The following is a 27,475-nucleotide window of genomic DNA, read 5'->3' as shown; positions in this document are numbered from 1 at the left end:
TTGCTATTTAAAATGTGGATGATGAAAAACAAAGTGTCTTTTATGGCATGAGTACACGGCAGCTGGACATGTTGCCACACGCATCCCCGCAGACAAACATGCACACATGCAGTCAGACAAAAGCCAGGTCTGTGATGTTCTTGCTGGTAGGTCTCTTCGATCGCCCTCTTAATGCCCGTGAGCCTCCAAAAATAACGGACATAAATCTATAATTGTATTATCGCACAGCAGGACACGTCTGCAGAACATCTCTCCTCACCTTCTGCACGCCAAGTGTGCTTACCGTCTGAAATACAGCCGAGAAGCAGAATTTGTGCTGAAGGAAGATAGGAATATTTGAAGAATCTTAATGCTGATCTTTCCGTACATGACAGATGATGGTCAAGTCAAGTCACAATTTTTTCACAGAACACAGATTGTTTCAAAGTGACTTCACAGTAGTAAATAAAGAAGACGGTGTCATTATTCAGTGTCCACAATTCAGTTTGAGTTTTGTTCTCATCTGATAGTGTCAGTGCAGCCAAACTGAATATTAAAAGTGGTTTAAAAATGCATTTTTAAACCTCTGATTTAAGATGATAGTACATATGTCTGTCAAGCTCCAGGAAGTATACTTTGTGTTTTGGTGAAGTAGTTCTTAGTAGTGACATGTGAGTGCTGTGTAATATATCAGGGCTGTTTGCTTGAATCAATGCATAAGTGGAGGGGTTGCAAGGGTTTTTAACATATCAAACCCTCTGTCGCTCCTCACAGGACTTGTACTGATATGAGGGAGCAGTTAGGAAGCATCTATGCCGACTCTCTTCCGCTTTTACACTCTCTCTTTCTCAGAAGATGAAGAGACCGAGGCAGATGGTGTTTCGACTAGCTGAAATTCTGCCGTTCTTCTTCTTTGCTCTGTGGTCTTCGGAGACTCGGCAGAAGTGCATGCTTAAGATTTCATCTGCTGTGCAGAGGCTTCAGTCCAGAAACTTTAGAGCATCTTTAATCCATCCATCCAGATGGTTCTGCACACATGGGCCGGCCACTATTCACAATTTAAGAACTGGCCCCTGTTCAATTCATCAGTAGGGAATTTAATTGAATTAAATTGAATTGGTCACGTCGAACAGGATGTTGAATAGGAGTTATAATTGAAAGAATTTACTGAATTACAATGAAAAGAAGTTCAACACAGTCACGCAGCAGAGGAGTTCATTAATCCAACATAATTGACAATCAAATCTACTGATTAGACTTATTTGTTTAAACTTTATTTCAGCACTCTCAAAACAAATTGCCATACAGCTTCACAACATAACTTTTTATCTATGTACCGGTATATATTTATAATAATATAAAATGAAAATGATTCATTATAATATGTATAATTATATATATATATATACATACATACTAGGGGTGGGAATCTTTTACCATCTCACGATTCGATTCGATTCCGATTCTTGAGGCCACGATTCGATTCAAAATCGATTTTCGATTCAAAAAGATTTTCGATTCAAAACGATTCGATTCGATTTTATCCATAATGATTTCTAATCGGGTTTCTGATCATGATCTACTCTCATCTGCTTTGCTACAGAATGACAAACGGAGACTTTAAAGTGTCTTTTTCACATTTATTAAGTTCAATTCTCAGGGAAGTGCCTTTTATCAAAAACATTGTCTGGTTCTCAATTGCTACTCATTAGTATCTAGCTATAAAATAAGTTGGAACAAAACAAAAGTGCTTCTTCATAATACAAAATGGTTGAAAATAGATTACCACAAATATCATGTAGAACACAACCGGTGAAGACAAAAAAACATCTATATTTCTCAGTCAGACACAGTAACTTAAAGAATAACAAGTTATGAAAATAAAGTGCTTCTTTCAAAATGAATAATAGTCCTACCCCTAAGCTACCTGGCGATGAAGCAGCGATAGACCGAGTTTTTTTTTTTTTTTTTTTTGCCCTCTCGGAGTTGGCAGGGAGTTTCGTGAAGCACTGCAGTGTGCGTTGGTCTGCAGCTGGCGGCTGACTGTACGTTCACACCGCCGCCGACTTGAGCTGCAAAAAAGCTATGGCCGCCCTGTCAAGGACGCTTGTCAAAAAGTACGGGGAATCTTGTTGACGCTTTGGCCGCTCTGACGTAGCAGCATTCACAATGAAATGTAAACAGAAAAAACAAGCAATGCATTCGGCAGTTTAGGATATCGCACAAGATTTGTAAACACAGAAACCATTTCATCACTGGAGAGTTTTTTTCCCGACACCATCGTATTAATTGATTTTGATTCATATGCGCGAGGGAGAGAGAGAGAGCAGACAGCGCTCGGGTGAGTGCGCGCGCGCGGCCGGCTCTCTCCCTCTGCTCGTTCTTATGCCCTGTCAAGCGCGCCCTGTTAAACTGACAGGACTTAAAACACATGCAAATGGTAGGAACGAAAGATCTCCCTCTCATCCATTTGCTTCCTTTTTGTTTTAGTGATTTGCCGCTCACGTCCCGTATAGGCTAGTTACAAAAATGGAGGCGAACAGCCAGCTGATTTTATTTATTTATTAAATCGATTCTTGGACATTTCAGATCGATTCTGAATCGTTGCCAATGAGAATCTAGATTCTTCTGTGAATCGATTTTTTTGGCACACCCCTAATACATACTGTACATACATACAGGGATTGGACAATAAAACCTGGTTTTAGACCTCAATAATTTATTAGTATGACGTAGGGCCTCCTTTTGCGGCCAATACAGCATCAATTAATCTCAGGAATGACAGATACTAGTCCTTCACAGTGGCTAGAGGGATTTTAAGCCATTCCTCTTGTACTATGTGATGCTGGTGGAGGAAACGTTTTCTCAAAAGTGGCTCAAAAATATTTAGATTGGTAGCTGTGCAGGCCATGGTAGATGTTCAACTTCACTTTCATGTTCATCAAACCATTCTGTCACAAGTCTTGCTGTGCGTATTTGTGTGTTATCATGTTAAAACAAGGCACCTCTTTCAGGGTGTACTTTGCCCTCCAGAACTGTTCGGTAGTCGTTGGCAGTGCCACAGTATCAATGCCATGATATTGCAGCCCAAACCATCAATGATCCACCGCTGTGCTTCACTCCTCTTTGTGCTTCTCCACACCGTAACTCACACAGATGTAGTGGACTCATCCGAGACAATACATATTTCACATTGTCCACAGCCCAAGATTCGCACTGTTGGCACTAGGGCTGCACAATATATTGAAATATCGCAAATGTATATATCGCGATATACATATCACAACAGCTTGCAATAACTGGGGTCATGAATAAAAGACAAAGAGAAAATCAATCGCTGCTCTTGGCTGAATGACTTTTCTAGCTTTCATAAGAATCAGTATATATTTAATTCATACAGTGAAAACTAAGCAGTGTTTTATTTTTACATTTGATGATTCATTTTCTGTTTGTTAAATAAACCCAATTTAGGCTTACCTGAAGCCCTAAACCCCGTGGTTTACACTGATGTTAAAATAACACTTCTTATGCTACAGTAAAACACTGCAGCAAAAAGAATGTGAACCAAGTGTGTTGGTTAGGTTATATAATTTTAAATATATTTTAAAGATAATTAAAGTTTATTTCACACACTTTAAGCATTATCATATATCGAATATCACATTATTTAATGAGTTATCGCATATCACACTTTTCTTCAATAGCGTGCAGCCATAGTTGGCACCAATGAAACCAACATTTCGCATTGGCACGAGTGACCAAAAAGTTTGGCTATATCAGGCCGACCATGAATAGTGACTCTGTGGAGCTCCAGACGAACACTTTTGGTGGAAACAGGAGAGTCAAGGTGCACATTTAATTCTGCAGTGAGTTGGGCAGCTGTGGTTTTCTTTTTTTCTTTTTTGTGGATACAATTTGGGTCGGTACCTGGTCATCCCGTTCGGACAGCTTCCTCTTGTGTCGACAGTTACTCTTGTTGGAGTGGTTCGTCTTTAGTGGTGGTGTGTCAACTTTTACACTGGATACCAAAGCTTTTGAATTGATACACCACAAAGACTGTTCACACGTGAGCCAGTGAGATGCGCACCAATAATTTGTCCTCTTCTGAACTCTGATATGTCTCCCATTATGTTGTGTTGATTGCAATATGTTATGAACAGCTGTGCTATTGCTCTGCTGATTCAACCTTCACACTCTTCTCTTACTGATGGAATGTAAAATCAGTGAATATTTGTTAGACAGCGCATATAAAGACGTGAAACCTCCAACACTTTATTGGCCAGTGTTTCAGTTTTGTCCGACCCCTGTACATATTCAAGTCAGGTGATTAAGCTGACCAGGGAAGAAGATTAAGTTCATCTTGGTGCTTCAACTGTACTGGTTTTATGATCATAACACCATCTTTTTCACATTTTAGAAGTAGTGTCTGATAGGGCTGGGTATCGATTCAAATTTCAAGATTCGATTCCGATTCTCAAGATCTTGAATCGATTATCATTATTCGATTCGATCCGATCTGATCCGATCTTATATTTTTAAAATCAAAAGTTTTAACTGTTAATGAACAATCAAGTGTTTGTATTAAATAACATTCACAAACATACATTAATGTTGTAAAAATGTATTGTTCACTCAATGTGTTGATGTTAGATAAGGCATATTAATGTTAATGAATGGTAGCCTATCTTAATGTAGTGTTACCAACTAAACAGGAGATAAAACGTGTTTTATTTGACTTGACTGTCCTTTTATTTAATCCAAAACTGCGTTCATATTTAAAAGGCCTTTTAAACTAGATACAACCGCACACGATACCACTTTAGGGGCCGTTCACATATCGCGTTTTATGCGCGTGCAAATTCAGTGAGAAGCACTTCAATGCATCTCAACAGGTCATGTGACAAAAAACAGCGGCCTTTCCGTAACAACATGGAAAGCTCGGCCGAACAGCTGATCATCGCTGTACAGGGCGGCTTTTTATTTCTCATCTCAATGAATATATCTAGTAGTAAAGCTAATGCAAGGGCTAGAAATCAATAAATGTTTTGATGATACTTCCTCGTCATCATGGAGAGCGCAGTTTGCACCGCTTTCTCCTCTCCACAAGCGCGTGCTTTCCCGTTGCGTCTGCCGTTGCTATGCAACCATGAACAGAGGCGCACCTGGAAAATTTGCACGCGCAAAAAATGCGCTATGTGAACGGCTCCTTCCTCCTTTCTTGTCAACAAGTGGATTCAGAGAAACCGCATTAGCAGCGCCGCCGGTCGCCATGTCTCAGTGTGTTTATGGGGAAAATGTAGGCCTGTTATTAAATCGATCCTCTGAGTTACGGATCGATCTTTAGAAATGAATATGAAAATCGATTCAGAATTGGTAAATCGATTTTTTCAACACAGCCATAGTGTCTGAGATTAAATATTTAGCCATTGAAGCTCTTTTAATTGATTTAGCTTTGTGAAGTTTTCTATAGTCAGTTTTTGTGGAAACATGGTCTTCAGGGTGAATATTGAGGTTTGCTGACACTTTTATGCAGTTCTGTGTTGTTCTTCTTAGTATTCAACATTCCCCTATCATTCACGTTCAGGTTTTGCCCTCTATTCTTCTTCACTATATATATGTATATGTGACCCTGGACCACAGAACCAGTCACATGGGTACATTTTATTAAATTGAGTGTTATACATGAATGCTGAATAAATACGCTTTCCATTGATGTATGGTTTGTTAGGATATGACAATATTTGGTCGAGATACAACTGTTGAAAATCTGAAATCTGAGGGTGCAAAAATCTAAACATTGAGAAAGTCTCCTTTAAAGTTGTGCATTTATGTTCACGATTGTGCTGCATTCACTCACAAAAATACATGTTTTATATATTTACAGTAGTAAATGTACAAAATATCTTCATGGAACATGATCTTTACTTAATATCTTAATGATTTTTGGCATAAAATAAAGATTTATCATTTTGACCCATACAATGTATTGTTGGCTATTGCCACAAATATACCCATGTGACTGGTTTTGTATCCAGGGTCACATATATGAAATGCATTATTATTATAAACTTGACTGTCATTTAAACTCTACAGGCTTAAATTCAAATTTGAATTGCAGTACAGCTCAGCTCAAATTGAATTCAAATTAAGAAACTTTTTTAAACCCTGTTCTCTATTCAGGTCAGATCGCTTCTGAAGCCTCAGTTCTCCTGCAGGACTCAGAGTGAGCTCTCAGCACGTCACATGTACAGGTCTTCTGCAGTGATCACTTGTGTGGTGTTTTGTGGACTCAGAGGTTGGGTTGGGTTGGGTTTGTGGGTAAATGTCTCACTCTGTGGCTGTGGCTGCTGTCCCAGGAAATGACACGTGCCGTGCACATTTATATTGTTTGTGGCTTGTCTTTTTCCTGACAGCTGGTGGATCCAGAACAGAGCGCTTGCTTTGGTGACAGTGCATCTGGAATCACTGGTGTCTTCAGCTGTGGCCACTTGTGTTCAGCTCGACTGAACTGCTGCATTTTCAGTTTTAGATTCACTAGAACTGGGAGACATAAATAATTTATCTCTTATTTATTCAGCCTTCTATCTATCTATCTATCTATCTATCTATCTATCTATCTATCTATCTATCTATCTATCTATCTATCTATCTATCTATCTATCTATCTATCTATCTATCTATCTATCTATCTATCTATCTACCTATCTATCTATCTATCTATCTATTTTGGTGTTTTATGGCAAAAATAAAAAGCCTAATGGTTCTAAAATAGATTTTTTTTGTGTTTTTTACACATTTTTTCTTTTCTTTTGAATCCTGCCCCTGACGTGTTTTATGGAGATTTAACCATATTGATATTTTTGTTGGCAGCATGAATGTGGCACTTATTATTTTACAATATTACTATTTGTTGCCTCCCATCTCCTCTTAAAAACATACTTCATAACCTGCCATGGTGGTTCTGTTTCATTCTTACTGACCGCCAGAGGCAGTGTAAACACTATGGATTATCGCAGCGCCAGCCAGATAGGTCGAGAGAATATACCAACAAAGTCACGTGGCGTGACGTATGCTGAGCCCTGGAGGTTATAGGCTACAGTAGCTCAGCACTCTACCTCTTTCGCTTTCTCGCCTGGTTGAGATAGGTTGTTTTTGAGTGATTATTCGCGCTGTCAAGTGCAGCTTACAAGAGCAGCGAGATTCGTCCTCACAAGCTGTGACAGCGCGCGTCTACGCAATTTCAAGGATTTGGATTTATTTTACAGCGCTTGGTGAGTCATATTAACATTACTTCGTCGGTAACACTCTGTGCCTCTCGGTGCTATCCGGTGGCTTGTGTTTTCCGCGACTGAGTTAACGGTCTCCCGTTGACATATCTAACGTTACTCAGACTGTTTTTTCCTCGAATCCATGTTACATTATTTGTCCATCGGTTCAATCCGCCGGCCATTTTAGACATTTTTTCTTTTTCGTGAGATATTTGTTGGTATTACCTGTCGGTTTGCCCGAGGTAATTGTTTTATTTATTTTTATTATTTTTTCATCCCGCTCAACTTAACCTTACGGTGCTATCCGAAGGTGTTATTAACGAGTAACTATGGCTCACAGCTCGATCGCCACTGGTTTTCCACTGACTTGTAAGCTGTGCCCTAATCATCTTCTCCCTGACGACGGTCATGACTTCTGCCCGTCGTGTTTGGGTGTTCAACATCTGCGAGATGCTCTCACGGACCCGTGCATGCACTGCAGCCTTTTGCCTATTTCGGAACGACAGCTCCGTCTTGCCGAGTTAGACCCTAATTCGACAGTGAAACTTGGGCAGTTGGATGCAGCCCCTTCACGCACTCGGAAGCGCAAAGCGTCGGCGGCAGCTGGTGCTCCCCCCCCATCTAAGAAAGTCAAATCGCGAGGTGATGAACATTCACGTGTTGAGAAAAGTTCACTTTCTATGACGGTGTCGGTGCTTTCTTCAGAGATGGCAGAGCTGAAACGTCTGCTTCACTCGCTTCAGCCTGTCTCATCTGCTACACCTGTGAAGCTGACACAGGAGGATGAGAATGTTCAGAATCAGGGAGCTGGGGAAGAGTCTCTTGATTTCCCTGGTTTTTCTCATCGTTCAGAGTTTGATGTGCTTTCTACAAGTGCTTCAGATTCCTTTTTTCACGATCATGGGGATACTATGGATGTTGCTGCACAACCATCACCTCAGGCTGTTTTCACTGGTTACCCAGCAGCGGAGGGGTCTAGTGGGGGTTCAGTTCAGTCGTCTGGACAAGCCCAGTCCTCCTCCGATGATACTTTGGATGTGCTTCGAATGGCAGTTGCTCGTCTAGGACTTGATGAGTCACCTGTCCAATCTGCCCAAACAAATGTGTTTTTCAGACAGAACACAGCAGCAACTTCTTTTGCCATGCCACCATGTAAGGATTTTGTGGCTGAATTCTCAAATGCTCTCACTGGTTCTGGTCCGCCTAAACGGCGCTCTAAGATTGCTCGAACGCTAGCATCTATGGCTGAAGCAGATTCTATCGGGGTGGGTCGTGCTCCAGAAATAGAGCAGCCTGTGGCAGCTTTGGTGGTGTCTCCTGATGAGGCTCTGCGAGGGAATGTGCGATGTCCCAGTGCGCAATGCGGTCGTACGGATTCCTTGCTGAAAAAGGCATACGAGTCTGTTGCCTACATTACTCGAGCAGAAAACACAATCTGCCAGTTACTTCTTGCTGCCACCAGTACGCTGGAACCTGCGAATGCGGATCCCTCTGTTTCACAGTTTCTGCAAACTGCTCTGTTGGCAACAGGCCATGTGACCCGCGAGCTGGGTAGTCTTACAGCCACGCTTCTGGCAGCCCGCCGCCAAGTGTGGCTTGCCCAAGCACGACTGCCGGAGGACTGTAAGAAAACCTTGAGAGAACTTCCATTCGTTCCCGGGCATCTTTTTGGTCCAAATGTTCCGGAACTGTTGGAAAAGAGGATAAAGCTGTCTGAAGCTACTCGTCAACTGACACAGGTGCAGCGCAACCCTACCTTTAGGATGCCAGCGGTTCAGACCCGACAGCACTATGCCACATCGGAGCAGCGTTTCCGCCGGCATGCTACACCTCAGTCACAGCCCCCTCAGAGACCTCGTGCTCCTGAAGAGGCGAGAGTTTTTCGCCCACCTCATCGACAGTTTCCAGGAGGACCCCGTCAGCGTCCCCCCGCGAACACTAAAAATCGCACACATAAAGCCTGAGACAGCCAGGCCGGCGGTCGATCGCTTTTCAATAGATCAACTGGAGTACTGGAGATCCAACACAGCAGACCCCTGGGTGTTGGCGACTCTGAGCAGGGGATATACTCTACAGTTTCGACGTCGGCCTCCCAGATTTTCAAGAATTGTTCCTACGATTGTCAGAGACGCGGTTCGCGCGGTGGCTCTCTCTCTGGAAATTTGTTCACTGTTAGAGAAGGGAGCCATAGAAAAAGTTCATCCCCTCGTTCAGAGAGACGGGTTCTATTCAACATATTTTCTTGTTCCGAAGAAGGACGGTGGTTTCCGCCCAAATCTCGATTTGAGGCTTCTGAATTTGTTCCTGAAGGTCCTTCCTTTTCGAATGCTGCGCACAGCCGATGTTCTTCGGTCTGTGACTGCAGACGATTGGTTTGTAAGTGTCGACCTGAAAGATGCTTACTTTCATGTCCCAATTGCTGTACATCACAGAAAGTTTCTGCGTTTCAGTTTCCTGAATCAAGCCTATCAGTTCAAAGTGCTACCCTTCGGCCTTTCCCTTGCTCCTCGCGTCTTCACAAGGTGTGTGAGCGCAGCTCTGTCTCCTCTTTGGATGAGAGGCATGCGTATTCTTCCTTATTTGGACGACTGGCTTCTCTGTGCCCCAACAGAGCGGCAGGCTGTACAAGACTCCAGACTGCTTTTGAGACATGTGCAGAAGCTGGGGTTTTCTGTGAACGAGAAAAAGAGCCGTCTGATTCCATCACGGACCACTACGTTCATAGGAATGACCCTGAATTCCTGTCTAATGTCTGCCTCCCTGTCTCAGGAACGTGTGACGAACATTCTGCAACTTTTGGCTCGCTTTCGCCCGGGGGTGTCTTTGCAGTACGAGGTGGTCCTACGACTGATAGGGATGTTAACAGCGGCTACAGTGGTGATTCCCCTGGGTTTACTCCACCTCAGGCCACTCCAGTTATGGAACAACAGTTTGCGGCTAGATCCCACCAGGCATCGCCATCGACTGGTTGTGATTTCTCACCGTTGCATATGTGCGTTGAGGCGGTGGAGACAGTTAGAGTTTCTGAAGGCAGGAGTGCCCCTGGGTGTTGTTCCCTCTCGTCGGGAGTTGGTCACGACAGACGCTTCCCTCACAGGATGGGGAGCAACGTGGAATCGGAGGGGTATTTTCGGGCGCTGGACACCGATCCAGGCCACAGAACATATCAACCTGCTAGAACTAAGAGCAGTGTTCTTGGCCCTAAAGTACTTCATGCCGGTTCTGGCAGGCCGCCATGTTCTCGTTCGGTCCGACAATACCTCAACGGTGTTCCATCTGAACCACCAGGGCGGCACGAGATCCCGCAGGTCTCTGCAGCTGACTCAAGAGATCCTGACTTGGTGTCAGCCACGACTCGCTTCACTGAGGGCAGCTCATATTCCAGGAGTGTGCAACCAGACAGCGGATGCTCTTTCCAGGGATCAAGTACACCCAGGAGAATGGAGGCTTCATCCAGTTGTAGTGCAGGAGATCTGGCTACGATTTGGAAGAGCAGAGGTGGATCTTTTTGCTTCAGAGATGACCACCCACTGCCGATTATGGTTCGCAAGAACAGAAGTGTCCAGCCCCCTGGGCCAGGATGCGCTGTCTCACGAATGGCCGAACTGCCTGCTATATGCGTTTCCACCTATCCCTCTGTTATGGGAGACGTTGCACAGGATCTCCCTGCGCAAGCACAGAGTGTTGCTGGTGGCACCACGGTGGCCAGCCAGACCATGGTTTCCTTTGTTGCTGAGACTTCTGACAGGGAATCCATGGAAGCTTCCCCCCAGGAAGGACCTCCTCTCCCAGCTGGAGGCCAGTGTCTGGCACCCGGACCCGGCACGTCTGCAGCTTTGGGTCTGGCCATTGGGCTAAATCCTTCCCTGGAGCATTGTGACCCTGCTGTTATTCACACCATCTCTAATGCCAGGGCTTCTTCCACACGGCAGATTTATGCTTCCCGTTGGAAGCTTTTTTCTACATGGTGTGAGGAACAAGGGCTTGATCCTGCAAAATGTGACATCCCGAATATCTTAAGCTTTCTTCAACGCTTACTGGAGGAAGGAAAAGCAGCTTCCACGTTGAAAGTATACGTTGCTGCGATTTCTGCGTATCATGTTCCAGTTGGCGGCTCTTCGCTGGGCTCTCACAGTCTGGTCTGCAGTTTTCTAAAGGGCGCGCGCCGTCTGAACCCTGCTCGGAATCCTAGTTTTCCTGTGTGGGATTTGTCACTTGTGCTTGCATTCCTGTGTTCACCCCAGTTTGAGCCCTTGCAAGGCATTGACGTTAAAATGTTGTCCTTGAAGACTTCTTTTTTGTTAGCTATTGCTACTGCGAAACGGGTCAGTGAGTTGCACGCGCTGTCTGTTAGCGAACCGTGCTTGCGTTGGTTACCGGATGACTCCGGGGTGGTTCTACGACCCAATCCTTCTTTTCTTCCGAAGGTCCTTCTTCCTCAGTTCATAAATCAGCACATTGAACTGGCGTCTTTTCAGACTTCTTCAGGGTCTGATTCAAGTGCCCAACTTTTGTGTCCTGTTCGTGCCTTGAAGTATTATGTGAACTCTACTGTTCAATTTAGACAGACGGACCAGTTATTTGTCTGCTATGGTGGTGCGAAGAAAGGTGCTCCAGTGTCGAAGCAGAGGTTGTCGAACTGGATAGTAGAGACCATTACACTGGCTTACAAGGCAGCAGGGAGACCACTGCCCTGGGGACTAACTTGCCATTCCACTAGGGCCATCTCATCTTCATGGGCTGTTTTCAGAGGAGTTTCTCTGGTGGATATCTGCACTGCTGCTACCTGGACTTCTCCATGCACGTTTGCCCGGTTTTATAAAGTCAACGTTGCTGCTCATCATGCCGTTAGTTCTGCGGTTCTTCTGGAGCAGCCTTAATTTCATCAGGTGGGTGGCATTCCTCATGACTATGTTGGTATGTGTCATCCATAGTGTTTACACTGCCTCTGGCGGTCAGTAAGAATGAAACAGAACGCTAGTTACGCATGTAACTGTGGTTCTGTGAATTCTGGATGACCGCCAGAGTTCTCAGTCACTCGGAATGCGCGAGAAAGGCGTACCGAGGTAGAGTGCTGAGCTACTGTAGCCTATAACCTCCAGGGCTCAGCATACGTCACGCCACGTGACTTTGTTGGTATATTCTCTCGACCTATCTGGCTGGCGCTGCGATAATCCATAGTGTTTACACTGCCTCTGGCGGTCATCCAGAATTCACAGAACCACAGTTACATGCGTAACTAGCGTTTTTATGTAGTACTCCATGTATGTATCTAATTTCACGGTTTGTTTAAGCGAAACTTGCACTTCACCTTCATCTTGTCATATTTAGTGTCACCACATGCTTTCCCATCTCTCTCTGTTTTTGTGCTCTTAAAGTTGCATGACCGTCGTCATCTTAACTGTTTAAAGATCACATTTGGCTATAAGATTTATTCATTTTTGTGTTGCAGAACTAGGCATGCATCAGAGCTAGATTGCTCCTATTATAATCATAAGCGTGTACTGCGACTTGTTGCACGCTGACGGTTTCTATTTCTGATATATATATATACACACACACAAGGGTTGGACCCCCTTTTGCCTTCAAAACTGCCTTAATTCTTTGGCATAGATTCAACAACGCACTGGAAACATTCAGAGATTTTGGTCCGTATATACCTTATACACTGTTCAAGAAACCAGTTCACGAGTTCACACTTACATATAATTTGAAGGGGTAAAGTTTAATGCGTATTTGGCGTGCTGTCCGGAGGGAGGGCTCCGAGCTCGGAGTTCGGCCCGAACCCAGAGTACTCCCCCTGTATGTAAGTGTTTAGGACTAGAAGCGTGGTGGAGGGATGCTGCAAAAACTGTCAATGGGATGAGGTGAGACTGCTGAGTCTATATATACCTATTACCATTGATTGCTGAGTGCTCTCCACTTGTGTTAATTATCTGTGTTAATTATCTGAACGTGCTCCTCCCGAACCTTGTTAATAAAACATCATTTTGAGATGATTTGAGCTTTGTGACATGGCGTTTTATCCTAAGATGAGTCCACCGTGGTCATAAAGAGATGGACATCAGCAACAATACTCAAAGTGTGCCAACAAAATATCCTCCACACCAGCAGTATCCTGAACCGCTGATACAAGGCAGGATGGATCCATGCTTTCATGTTGTTTACACCAAATTCTGACCCGACCATCTGAATGTTGCTGCAGAAACCGACACTCATCAGACCAGGCAACATTTTTCCAATCTTCTATCGTCCAGTTTTGGTGAGCCTGTGTGAATTGAAGCCTCAGTTTCCAGTTCTTCTGCTGCTGTAGTCCCAAGGTTTGACGTGTTGTTCATTCAGAGACGCTCTTCTGGTTGTAACGAGTGCTTATTTGAGTTACTGTTGCCTTTCTGTCAGCTTTAACCAGTCTGGTCGTTCTCCTCTGACCTCCGGCATCAACAAGGCATTTTCACCCATAGATCAATCCAGCCGCTCACTGGATATTTTCTCTTTTTCAGATCATTGCCTAGAGATGGTTATGAGTAAAAATGGCAGTAAATCAATAGTTTCTGAAATACTCAGACCAGCCCATCTGGCAGAAACAACCACGACACATTCAAAGTCACTTAAATCACATTTCCTCCCCATTCTTGTGTCTTGAACAGTTTGAACTTTAGCAGATCGTCTTGATCATGAGTTGATGCCATGTGATTGGCTGATTTTTATTTATATATATATATATATATGCATTATACCTAATAATGAAAGTATACCTAATATACCTAATGCATAAATGTAAATTAATTTGTGATTTATATTTTGCTTGCAAATAGTCAGAATGCACAGTAAATATTGGTGTAGTTACTGAGCTAACGCCAATATTAACCAGCCGAACCTTTACCCCGTGTGTTGTTTGTTTGTTAACATCACTCATTAATGCTGTAACAACACAGAGTCCTGAGGGTCTGACTTAGTGTTGTTGTTTTTTTCTATCGATTAGCTTCATCCCCGATGGTGCAGTGAAGGAGTGTCTGACCCCGTGTCTCAACAGACTCGACTGATGAACATGAATCAAGCGTGTTAATTAACATCACTCCGAGATGCATGAACGGCACCCGGCTCAAAAGGCCCACTTGTTTGACCTGATGATTATTCAAGTGATGACATCATTTGGGATATGCATATTCATCAATGGGGTCCTTTCAGTAAACAAGGGTACAGCAGATTACTGGACTGTCTGCAGGGGAATAGGGTGTAATCTGTGGAGCTGGTCACGGGCCAGTCCTCTACTAAAGCTGGTCTGATTAGATTTCTCTCTCAGCGAGGTTTAGCTCTGCCACTGTGGAATGATTCACTGTTTATCAGCCATTTTTATTGGAGCTCAAGTACACACACACACACACACACACACACAGATGCAGAGACGTTCAGGTTTTAAAACACAGATGGGTTATCCATATGCAGTCTCCTGTTCTGCATGTTGTGCATCAGATATGCGGAGGTAACTTGACCAGTGGAGTCACAGTGTAAACTAGATTTACATTTCTAAAGGCAACAGCAGGGCTTGTGCGGGAGTGAAAGAATTAGTGGTGAAGTTTTAAGTAAGTTTAAGAATTAGTCTTTGGTTCTGTGTAAATGAAATGCCGTAGCAGAGGCACTTTGCTGTTATCAGGGGCACCGGAGCCTCATTTTTTTCGCCCACGTCCCTGTCAGCAGATATTAAAATATGTAGAGTACTAGTCTACTGTAACTCTCTTGGCTCATGGTAAACGCACAGTTCTGCTATACTTTGCTATAGTTTTAGCACCTGATATTATTTCAAACAGGTAAAAGTGCGTTTTGCTCACTTTGAATTTAAGGTTTTAAACTTTGAATTTGAATGTAAGGAAGAACATTAACATTGAATTGAAATTCAAAGAAATTCATGTAACACTGATTTTCATAAACTATATAAAAGTAAAGATGTTACCTACTAAAGGTTAATGTTGCCTTGGCAACTTGTTTCAAAATTTAAAAAATCCATCCATCCATCCATCCACCCATCCATCCATCCATAGTTTGTCTGTTCATCCATCCACCCACCCACCCATCCATCCATAGTTTGTCTGTTAATTCACCCATCCATGCATCCATCCATCCAGTTTGTCTGTTCATCCACCCATCCATCCATCATCCATAGTTTGTCTGTTCATCCATCCACCCACCCACCCACCCATCCATCCATAGTTTGTCTGTTAATTCACCCATCCATGCATCCATCCATCCAGTTTGTCTGTTCATCCACCCACCCATCCATCCATCCATAGTTTGTCTGTTCATCCACCCATCCATGCATACATCCATCCAATTTGTCTGTTCATCCACCCATCCATCCATCATCCATTCATCCATAGTTTGTCTGTTCATCCACCCATCCATACATCCATCCATCCATCCATCCATCCAGTTTGTCTGTTCATCCACCCATCCATCATCCATCCATCCATAGTTTGTCTGTTCATCCACCCATCCATCATCCATCCATCCATAGTTTGTCTGTTCATCCACCCATCCATCATCCATCCATCCATTGTCTGTTCATCCACCCATCCATCATCCATCCATCCATAGTTTGTCTGTTCATCCACCCATCCATCATCCATCCATCCATAGTTTCTGTTCATCCACCCATCCATCCATCCACCCATCCATCCATAGGTTGTTTGTTCATCCACCCATCCATCCATAGTTTGTCTGTTCATCTACCCATCCATCCATCCATCCATAGTTTGTCTGTTCATCTACCCATCCATCCATCCATCCATAGTTTGTCTGTTCATCCATCCATCCATCCATCCATCCATCCATCCATCCATCCATCCATCCATCTTGATGAAATATATAACCTGAATACACATTTATTTTATCAAATAATCTAGATAGATAAATCTTTTAATGTATTTTTATACATATTCATATTAAAATGTTAATGGGGGAATATGCTCAGATGTAGGCCTTAATATAGCATCTCAATGCCAAAACAGTGAAGAACATGCACGGCTGTACACCTCACGCACATCTGCATAGGACCGGTTTATGAACCGTACGTTGTAAACCTCTGACTCGTGAATTTCAATTAGGTGACATGACTGGACAGTCTAGGGACATTACCTAGCAATGTTAGATCATTAATATTCATGAGCCCATTATTCACCATATACCAGCCAGAACACCCTGGTACATCTTAGTGACTGCCTAACATTTCTCTACCAACCTATTCTCTAACAGCCTAGCAACACCTTAGAAACTTGATAGAACACTCAAGCAACTGCCTAGCAACCACTGAGAACACCTTGACAATCATCTTCCCTTTAAACATCACTGAAAACATGTGGTGTAGGATTAACTCAGAAATTGCTTATATTAAATTTCACAAACAATTGCAAAGACATGTCTACTCTCTCATGTCTCAGATGACGACATATTTTCCTGTCGGCCACCGTAACTTCTGTTGGTTGCGATTCGCAACCTCAAAATTACACACTGCACCTTTAAGTAGAATTAACAAAGAAAATAAGTAATTTTAAGTAATTGTTGAGTAATTTCTACTAAGTTGAAGTTTACTTTGCAATACTCTGTTTCAAGTAAATTAGAACATCTAAGTAAACAATACAGTAGACATTATGTAGAATCATATAATAAAAGTAATGTGGTACCACCCGAACACAGAGACCTCACCATTTGATACACAGTACACAATAATTTTGTTATTGTATGTTGTTATTGACAACTTTTCAGTATGAATGTGTAATTTGTGAACTCCAGATGCCACAAAACATTAAGTTACTAAACCTAACAACAACAGCGATGATAAAACAGTGTAAATACAGCTGGAAAACAGTGACAAATGCAACCTTATTAAGTGCATGTGATGGGGAACACCAGTATCAGAAAGTAGAGTAGGTTTTACTTAATTTTATAATGTTAATATTTACACTTTAATTTCCACAAGCTTAAATTGAGTACTAATATAGAATTTACCTTTGTAAAATCTTGCCTGAACTTGTTTATTCAGGTAGAAATGTTAATTTTTTTTTTACCATTGACCACAGAATAATTTTTTTCTGAGCGAGGCTCTTTAAAGCTGAAAGGGGCGCAGCTGATTTTCACTCTCTCCACACCTCCAGTATCCCACCTCCCTCCGTCACCCGTCTCCTCAATGAAGGCTCCCTCCTCTCTTCATTCAGTTCTTCGCCTGTTTTATTAGCTTTCTTTCTCTTTCTTCAGGAGGATCATAGATGATTTCTCCCCCGGCTGCCCGCTTCAAACTGTAATCAGCCGCTCTGTAGGAGAACGAGAGAGAGATAGAGAGAGAGAGACCTCCTCGGTTTCATCCCTCTCCTGTTTTCATTTGGATTGCGGAGCGGAGAGCTGCGGCAGGGATTTTTCTCTGATGCTTTGTGGATGCGTTGAGCGATGCAGTGAAGCCGTTCACCAGTTGAATGCGGTGTGTGTGAACATGGAGGTGTCCTGAGGAGAGAGAGAGAGAGAGAAACAGAGGTTTGCGGGGCTGCGTCTGTCTGTGCCTGAAGAACGAGTCCGCATGCACCTCAGTCTGTGAGTACCGAGAGCTTCGGTGGAAAGTAGTTTCAGAGCAAACAGGTTGCTGGTGCTGTAGTTTCAGACGGTGATGCATGGATGCACATTAGAGGCCGTACACTGAACCGGCACGTTTCTTTCACACAGCTTGAAGAACGTGGAATATTGCACAATTTAACTTTTGCATTGTAGAAATAAGTTGAGTTGTCTCTCTTTTTCAGAACAATTCTTTTAAACGGGTAATGACTCTTTTGAATTATCTTGTGTGTGTGCGCGCGCGTGTGTGTGTGTGTGTGCTCGGTGACCTGGTTCCGTTCGCCCATTCATTCTTTACAGTGTTTATTATGGTCGCTGCTCGTGATTTGCATTCAGGATGATGTCATCTTCCTCTCTGTCTGCACGGTTCCTCGTTTATGTCAGACAGGTCAATGCCAATGCTGCGGTCAGCGACCTTTAACCCGGCCTTGAATCAGAGTTATGGGCGTCTGTTTCATATGCATGCTCTTTTTATGGCATCAATTTGTCTAATTTTTTTCCTCCAATGAGCGCGTTTACATGCATGTTCTTAACCTGATTATGCTCAATAAGCCGACAATGCATGTGGTCATGTAAATGCATTAACCCATGTTCCTTTAACAGAGGAACATGGTCATAAATAACTTAAGCATAAACCGATATTTTTGCCCATCTCCCTGATTTTGCCGGCTTGTAAACACATTAACCCGTCTTCCTTCACCTTATTGAAGTGCGCATGAGTGATACGTGACAGGAAAGTGTCCTTACTGCGGATTTAAGTGCATCCAGACAGAGCGAGTGTTTCACAGTAAAGGAGAAGGAAATATATCGCTAACTCTGACTCAAGAAATGATCCAAATGTGTTCTCATCTCATGCAGAAGTGGTACATTAGTCAGAATATTGCATCTGTAAATGCAGGAGAGGGGAATATGAGTCTCCATCTGACATTTTGGAAAACTCTTTAACATCACGACTGACATGACACATGAAATACTCAGAGACAGATACACGAATGGTTATGTTTTGATGTCACTACGGTGGAATAACCTGATTTATTAATAAAGTCTTGCATTGCCGGGATATTGGATTGCATGTAAACCGGGACAACGGGTTAATTCAATAAGCTGATTTTTGGAAGTTATTATCAGTGTATTGGTCTGCATCTAAACATGCTTATGTGAAAACCTTTTCAGTTTTTGCAATTCTCTCTTTTTCAGCAACAAGCTCCACTAAGCTGGAGGATCTGAGCTATCTTGATGAACAGCGAAACACCCCCCTGCGCACCTCCATCCGCCTGCCCTGGCACAACACCGGGGGCAGAGCTACACACGACAAAGGTACAGTCACAATCCCATCATGTGTGCTGGGTTTTTCTCTATTTCTTTAAGAATGTCATGAAACTTATGAACGTTTTCACCCCAAAATCAACAGAAAAAAGGGTGACACTTTACAATAAGGTTTCATTAGTTAACATGAACTAATAATGAACTACACAGCATTTATTAATCTTTGTTGATGTTAATATCAATATTTACTAATGCATTATTAAAATCAAAAGTTGTATTTGTTAACATAAGTTAATGCACTGTGAACTAACATGAAATAACATCGAACAGCTGTATTTTTTATTAACTAATGTTAATAAATATTAACAAATACAATAACAAATGTATTGCTCATGGTTAGCCCATGTTTGTTAATACATTAACTAATTTTAACAATTGAAACCTTATTGTAAAGTGTTACCGAAAAAAGTCTAGCATTAAAAAAATTAAGCCCATTTTTAGGATAATTTGCCCATTTTTAGCCCATTTTCATAATTTGCATGACAGTTATTCACATTTTCAATATTATGGATCATGATTTGTTGTTCCTTTATGCTGATTTAAAGAAAAGGTGTTTTTTTTAGACGACACCTTATATATTGCACTTTATACATAGTTTAAATTGTCAAAAATAATTATTTGATTCCGATACCGATATAACTTTTGTAATTAAAATGTAGATTACTGTTTTGATCATGTTTTTAATTAGCAGTTCAAAACCGCATAGATTAAGGTATACTAGCCAGTAGGGCTGTCTCTGACGATTATTTGGATAATTTAGAAATTGGTCAATTATTTTGACGATTAATCGAGTAATCAGTAAAAACTAATTGTGGTGATAAAAATAGACCTAAGCAAACAATAGCCTTTAAAATGACTTAAAAATACATATATAATAATAAACAATGAGGCAATAATAATTGGTTAAAATAAAGTATCAAAAGTAATCAGGTTTTTTTGAACAACATTGTTAAAAAGCATAAATCTGTGCATTACTCATTACTCAAGTGCTTTCATGCAGTTAATTAATCAAAAGCGCTGGTATCTGGCTTTTTCATGCTATGGTCAATATGACGCTGGTTTTAATCGATCAAAAATCGTCCGATATATATCGTCAGCCGGTGTGTTTATTTATTTATTCATTGTGATAATTGTGAAATTAGTCTGAAACAGTCGGGTGCTCTTTTGATTTGTTTTTTGTAAAAACTCATATAATGTTTAGATTGAGATATTTCCGTATAGATCTGTTTACTCACTCAGAATTTGGATGTGAATAAGGAAACACTCTCCATACACTTCCTGTGGTGAAAATAAGTGTTTTAAATAGTTAAGTTCATTAATAATGCAAAAGAACATCTTTAAATACATGTGTTTTTCCTCTCAGTCCGTCTGTTTGTCTCTTTCTCTTATATAAACGCCTGTGTACCCCGAGGGTCGAGCTAATGTGTGTTCTGCAGGAGCTGCTGCGTGTGTGTCAGTGTTACGCTGCTATTCTGACCTTGTTGAATGTTCAAATGAATAATGAGAGATATCCGAGGTTTGATTCAATCAGCCAATGACAGAGATTCATCAGCATCAGAGTGATTTTTATTCCAGTTTCTACAGGCCATGTTCAGTGTCAGGTGTGTGAGGGTTGAGAGTGTTTTCGTGCAGGTGTTCAAGACTCAATTTCATCTGAAAGGCAATGCTGACATGCTTACATATAGTCTGTATATTAAATATCACTCTTTGTACATGTCAGTATTTTATTGAAGACTTATTTAAGCATGACCAGCAGCTAGAGCTGCACGGTTAATCATTAAAAGATCGTGATCTCGATTCAATCACCAAGATTCAAGAATCTTATTATCTTATTCCTAAATGACAACGATTCGACTCTTTGTTCAAACCTTTGACGAGCACGATCACAGCGAACATTCAAATCTGCTGCTGAACAAGAGAAATGTTATAGTTCGGATATCTACTGTAGCGATCAAAATAGAGTAAATCATGTTTTGAATGTAACTTGACGCTTCAAATAATGATTGGATCGATTACATTGTTACACCAGTAGGTGGTGACAGGTGACCGTTCAAAATGTATTTGTCATTGAATCATTCATCCAAGAGATTCATTCAAAAACACGGATTTATCAAGTTATGAAACAATTAACATTTTGTCAGAACCTCTAATAAAGGACGTTATTTTGTTTAGTTGTCTATTCCGAATCGTGGGAGAATTGTGATCTCAATTTTAAGCACACAATCATGATTCTCAATTTATCCAGAATCGTGCAGCTCTACCAGCATCATATCTGTTTTTTTCTTTATTATTTTGTTTAGTTTTATTTATTTATTTTTACTGCACAGGCTTTTTATAAGGCTGTCTATGATAATTGTTTTTCTTTCTGGTGCATTTTAAGATTTCACATAAACTCAGAACTTCTGTAAAATATTCTTGTTTGAAAAGGAAGCATCATCAGTGTGATCATAATATGACCATGGCCAGAGCTTCATGTTCTTCTAGAAGTTAGTTAAGTGGAGTGTTCTACGAATTATAGTGGCCAGTAATCTGCCTTAAATGTAAATAACACACAATCATCTTTATTAAAAGTATTAATTATCTGAGCAGTGCTGATGGCGCTCTCTCTCCCATTGCGGTCTTTGATCTTGAAATTAGCTGATGATAAATAAAACACAGCTCATGTCTGCTACTTTCATTGACGTGAACTCCGTTAAATTTGCATATTGCACATGAACTGAAGATCGTATAATTTATATTAGTTTTGCAGAGACACATTTATGTGGCCAAGTGTAAATGGAACAGTTTCAACAAATTCCCCCCCCAAAAAAAAATCACATTCATGTCGTCATTCAAATTGACTTTCTCACTTACTCCGAGAGCTTCACTACTTAATAGCAACTCAAAAAGCCTTTACCAAGCACTTTGACATCTTTATTTTATGTCAAAGGTGCCCTAATGATTGAGAAACACTATGATAAAAGTTAATATATGACACTAGTGTCAGTGACGCATCAACACACACAGTTTACTGCCACTGGCTTAGCAGATCCCTTTCATATTCACACAAACAGCTACTAAAAAGTGATGAAAGTTCATAATATACTGTATTGTCACAGTGCTGTATTATGGGATCATTGTGTTCTTATATATTTTGTATCATGCACAATAAAAACTCCCTCAGGGGCGACATTGAGGGTATTTTAACATTAGCTGCAGGAAAATAGCTTTTTATGAAGTGTTATCCTTCCTTCTAAGCAAGATCTAGTCAGCGGCAGACTAACATAGGACATGAAGATAAAGCCTAAACTAAGACAAACCACATACATGTAACATGCAACCCCTGATTGCCTGATTTGTTTGCATATGATTAAACCTGTGTTGTGTGTTTTGCAGCTCGCTTTGCACCGTACAAGCCCACTGACATCATGCTCAAGCCACTGCTGTTCGAGGTTCCCAGCATCACCACTGACTCAGTGTTCGTGGGCCGTGATTGGCTGTTCCAGCAGCTCGAGGATGACCTGAGGCCCAGCGAATCAGGCGAGAGCTCCGGGTCCATCCTCGTGGGTAACGTGGGCTTCGGCAAAACCGCCATCATCTCCCGCCTGGTGGCCCTCAGTTGCCATGGCGGCCGCATGCGTCAGATCGCATCCAACAGCCCGAGCGCATCTCCGAAAAGTGAGTCCTGAACATTGTTTCACAACACACATGCTCACAGGCCTGAGTCTGGATAGAGCAGCAATGCATTGTTCATGAAATGCACCATTCTTACATAAATTGTTGCATTGAATTAAATGAGACCGTTTACATAAGATTGGTTTTATGAACACATTTTCAGCCTTCTTATGCATTCACTGCCTTCAAACTATGAAGTTGAAATGTTTGGGGTTGGTAAGATTTTTTTTATGTTCTTGAAAGAAGTTTCTTCTGCTCATCAAAGTAATAACGTGTTAAATATTATTATGATTTAAAATAACTGTTTTCAATGGGAATATATTGTAAAATGTAATTTATTTCTGATCAAAGCTGCATTTTCACCATCATTACTCTAGTTTTCAGGGTCACGTGATCCTTTAGAAATCATTCTAATATTCTGATTTGCTGCTCAAGGTTATTATCAATGTTGAAAACAGTTGTACTACTGAATATTTTGTAGAAAAAAAATTCAGGATTCGTTGATGGATAGAAAGTTCAAAAGAACAGAATTGATTTGATTTAGAAATCCTTTGTAACATTATAATGTCTTTACTGTAACTTTTGATCAATTGAATTTGCCCTTGCTGAATAAAATATTAATTTCTTAAAAAAACATGTTTAACCTTTGAAAGTTAGTGTACTTCAATCTCAACTGAACAATCATAACAGTTCTATTAACACAATTCTTGATTTTTCTGTGAGGCATGTAATCTACGACATGATACATGCACCATATGTGTGTTTACACAGACTTTTTAAATGCAAGAAACAATAAATAATGGTCTTTGTGTATTGAGTTGAGTTGTTTGTGTATTGATGTTTGACTCTTAGTCTTAGTAGCATAACAACAGCTGGTGATGTTTGTGCTCATGTGGATATTGTCCAGGTGGGGAGCCGAGTTCAGATCTGCCTCTGAGTCAACCTCCTCAGCCGACCCCCCCGCCCAGCGCCACCAACACCCTGCGCACCAGCAGCTGTCCCAGCACACCTGAGCTCCAGCGGCGCCGCGAGGAGGCCGTCAGACGTCTGGCTGCAAAGGTACTTTTCATGAGGAACCAGATTTAAACTGGCTTTGCTCACATAAGCATCATTACTCCATTTGTTTTTGCATTAGTGCTCGGACTGAATAGTCATGACATGTTTGTGATGATCTTGTTGGTAACAAAATTAATCAGCATTGTGAATATTATAATAAATTGAATGCACTTTTTTGGCCATTTATTAGACGAATTTCACAATCCTTAATTTTTAAGCATGAGAGTGTGTTAAATGGTTTCCCTCATTTAAACTAAAAAGCAGTGTTTAGATTTCGTAAGTTTGATTAATTTTTTAACTCTAAATTTGTGCAATAATATTATCTTTAAAGATCCTCTACATTTATCATTTTCATTCATGGAGATAACATGGAAAATGTGCCAGGCTTTATTGGAGGATTTCTGTCACCGGTGTGGAAAACAAACACTTTTAACATAAAAATTACATGAAATTAGCACTATAACCAGTAGATGGCTGCAGAGGATCACTCATATTAGCTCATTCGCCATTTCCACTCCCTTCGTTTTGCTTTTTGGATTAATTGTATTATTATATATTGATTAAAGGGGTGGTTGATTGCGATTTCACTTTTTTTCATTTTAAATAGTGTGTAATGTTGCTGTTGGTGCATGAACAGTATCTGCAAAGTTGCTTTTAAAAATATCATCTTTTAAAAATCAGGAAGTTTAATGCCTACAAAAACGACTCGAATGGGACTACAACGAGATACTTCCCGGGTTTTATACGTAACTAACCCATACATCTACATCAACCCTCCCTCCGGAATATGCAAAAAAAAGGGGCATGGCCATATTTCTGCGGCTTTGTCGAAGAGGAAGAGTCATAGTGGAGAGCTGAAGCCATGCCGTCTAAAGTGTGTTATTTTTAGTCAGGTCTTCTGTGTTTGGGCTTCCTACGGACGCTGTAGTTCGTCAACAATGGCTAAAATTTATGTTTGATTATGTTCCTGAAAATTACAATGGTAATTTAGCTCTCTGCATTGAAAGGTGCCTTTTTTTTTATGTGCTGCGCATTTTACGGAAGACAGCTTCCAGAATCTCCACGAATTAAATGCCGGATTAAACAAGAAACTGTTACTAAAACATGAACCAGTTGCAACTTTAAAACCAGAGGCAGCAGTTGTTGGACCACAACCTGTAAGTAAGACTTAATAATTTTAAATGTATTAGGATGTATAATTTCAGACGTAATGTTTTAGTTTTATCAGGGGCGTAAACAAATGCCAGCGCTGGCGTTAGTAGCCGCTATTTCGTGTGTCTATGACAAATGCGTACAAACATTTTGGACCTGAATTTGTAATTATGTACTAATTTTGTAAATGTATTTTTCATGTATACTTTATGATGTAATTTTTCGATTTGATCAAGAACGTAAGCCAATGCCAACGCTAGTTTGTTTATAGTAGCCACTAGCCAGTTAGTTCGATGCTATTTTGTGTGTATAAGACACACGTGTATAAAGTAAAAAAAATTATATGTAATCGCAACAGCAAACTTCAGCTGCGGTATTACTCGGTCATTTATTCAGTTATATTAAATGTTTAATCAGGAGAAAACCGTATCTCAAAAGCTAAAAAACAGCAGTGGCATTTTCGATTTTCAAGTATCAAAATTATTATAGAATAGAATAGAATAATAATATATAAAAAAATTACCATTCAGAAACGTTTTGTAAGAGCCGTGTTTGGGGAGGTTCTGCTTGACTCTCTTCATTGCCGCTTTCTGGGTCTGATTCTGGCTCAAACTGACGGCAGTATAGACACCATTATTTACATTTGACCGGAGCACATGCAACTTTCGCCCGTAAAGGTGATGGGCGTGAAGTTTCCGGACAACGTGCACTACGCAGTTTAGCCAATTACAACACACCGGCCCAGCTAACCAATCTGAGCCCATTGCCTGTTACTGAGGGAGTGGTTTCATAGAATTAGGAAGTCAACCGGTCGTTCAAATGACAGAGGAGAAAGCGGCTTACTGAAGATGAAAGATGAAAAGATGAAAAATAAGGCTTAAAAAAAAAAAAAAAAAAACTAAGACATGTTATATTGCACCCCATAAACACAATCATGCAAAGAAAAAAAGCAGTAAACCACCCCTTTAATTTCAGGGAATCGGTATCTCGTATTAATGAATTGATTTAATCAGAACTCCTGATTCAATGATTATTTTGCATCTTCATTCACTCTGTTTGGCATTATATGTGCATTGAAATGTTTTAGTAAAAGTATAGTTTGGTAAATACTGCTATCTGTTTTATTATATTGGTACATATAAAAGAACATTATCAAAGATCATACTTCAATGCGTTCATTTAGTGAAAAACTGTTCTTTACCTCTAACCTAGATCTGTGACAGCCACTCCATAATTTAATTTTCTGTTAGAAAATGAGCTGTATGCTGAGAGAATGTTGGCTGAAGCTCGTGTTTCAGGACTGATGCATACATATTTACCCGCACCAACCAAAACAAAGCTTGAAATCCAGTCCATGTTGATTTGACACATTCCAGCATTGATTGTTGATTAGTATATAAACTGTGGTCATTGGACAGGATCCTCCCAGAGAAGCTACAAAGCCATATCTTTTAGCTTCTTGTATGTATAGAAACGTTTCCCACAGGCGTGTATTGAAGTGGGCGGCTCATTGGCTGGATCTCTCAGCTACGGTCCTAATGAAACCGCACAGGTGTGCTGGAGCCGAATCACAGGTGCAGGGTCACAACCTCTGCCTGATCTACAGTGCTGACAGCGTCTTATCTAAGACATGTGTGTCACAATTGATGAACTAGTTTATTAATCAGTGAACATGTTGATTATCTTTTTATTTACATTGTGCCAATTGAAGTCTATGTTTGCCTGGGGTCAAAATTAATTAATAAAATTTTACATCAATGGATATTGTTTTGTTGAAAACAATTGACATTAATGACAGCAGATGGATGTAAATAATGTCTTTGAGAGCCTCTCAAAGAGAACAAGCACATCCATCTACTATACTATAATGAAATATGTGCATAGAATATATTTAATTTAATCAATATACTTTTACCGGTACATTTATATGGCCTTCAATGGCTAAAATGCTTTTTCATGTCGTCAAGTCAAATTTGTCTAGCAATTTTCATAACACTCATTGTTTTAAAGCAGCTTTACAGAAAATCATAAAGTTAATGTTTATAATATCTTAAAATCTTCATTCCTCATAGTTGCATATAGTAGATTAGAGCTGTGTGATGATATAATTTTGCAATGATACTAGCAGTCAAGCAGTTGAGATTTGCTGTATGAGTATATATCAATTTACATGAATATACTGTATGCATGCAGAAAAAGTTGGACATACTTATTATATGCAACTTTATAGTTTTTGCCAGCAGAATTGTGCAGTTACTGCATGTAACTGGACCGTGTTAACCAGCCAAACTTTCACCGATTGGTTTGTTTGCTGTGCATGTGCTGCATGCAATCTGACATATGCTCGCTTGCTGTTAAAATTGTAATCATTTCCATTGTTTTTCAAAATGAAAATGCTTACATTACATCAATATAACTGTTAAATGTAAGTTATGTACTTGCTA

General features: G+C 40.8%; 1 protein-coding gene across 2 annotated transcripts in view; it reads left to right on the top strand.

Annotated features, from left to right (window-relative positions):
* Window positions 1-27,475, top strand: part of tanc1b (tetratricopeptide repeat, ankyrin repeat and coiled-coil containing 1b) — a 188,569-nt gene that overhangs the window by 100,666 nt on the left and 60,428 nt on the right. For both annotated transcript variants that reach the window (XM_079618344.1, XM_079618343.1), the window contains exons 8-10: window positions 19,041-19,160; window positions 22,545-22,826; window positions 23,731-23,882. In XM_079618344.1, coding sequence (XP_079474470.1) covers window positions 19,041-19,160; window positions 22,545-22,826; window positions 23,731-23,882 — 554 coding nt within the window. The remainder of the gene's footprint in view (window positions 1-19,040; window positions 19,161-22,544; window positions 22,827-23,730; window positions 23,883-27,475) is intronic.

This window comes from Phoxinus phoxinus, assembly GCF_949152265.1.
Source record: "Phoxinus phoxinus genome assembly, chromosome: 7".
In the NCBI taxonomy this organism is placed as follows: domain Eukaryota; kingdom Metazoa; phylum Chordata; class Actinopteri; order Cypriniformes; family Leuciscidae; genus Phoxinus; species Phoxinus phoxinus.
Note: the sequence above shows the minus strand (reverse complement) of the source record. Positions and strands in the feature narration are given on the sequence as shown.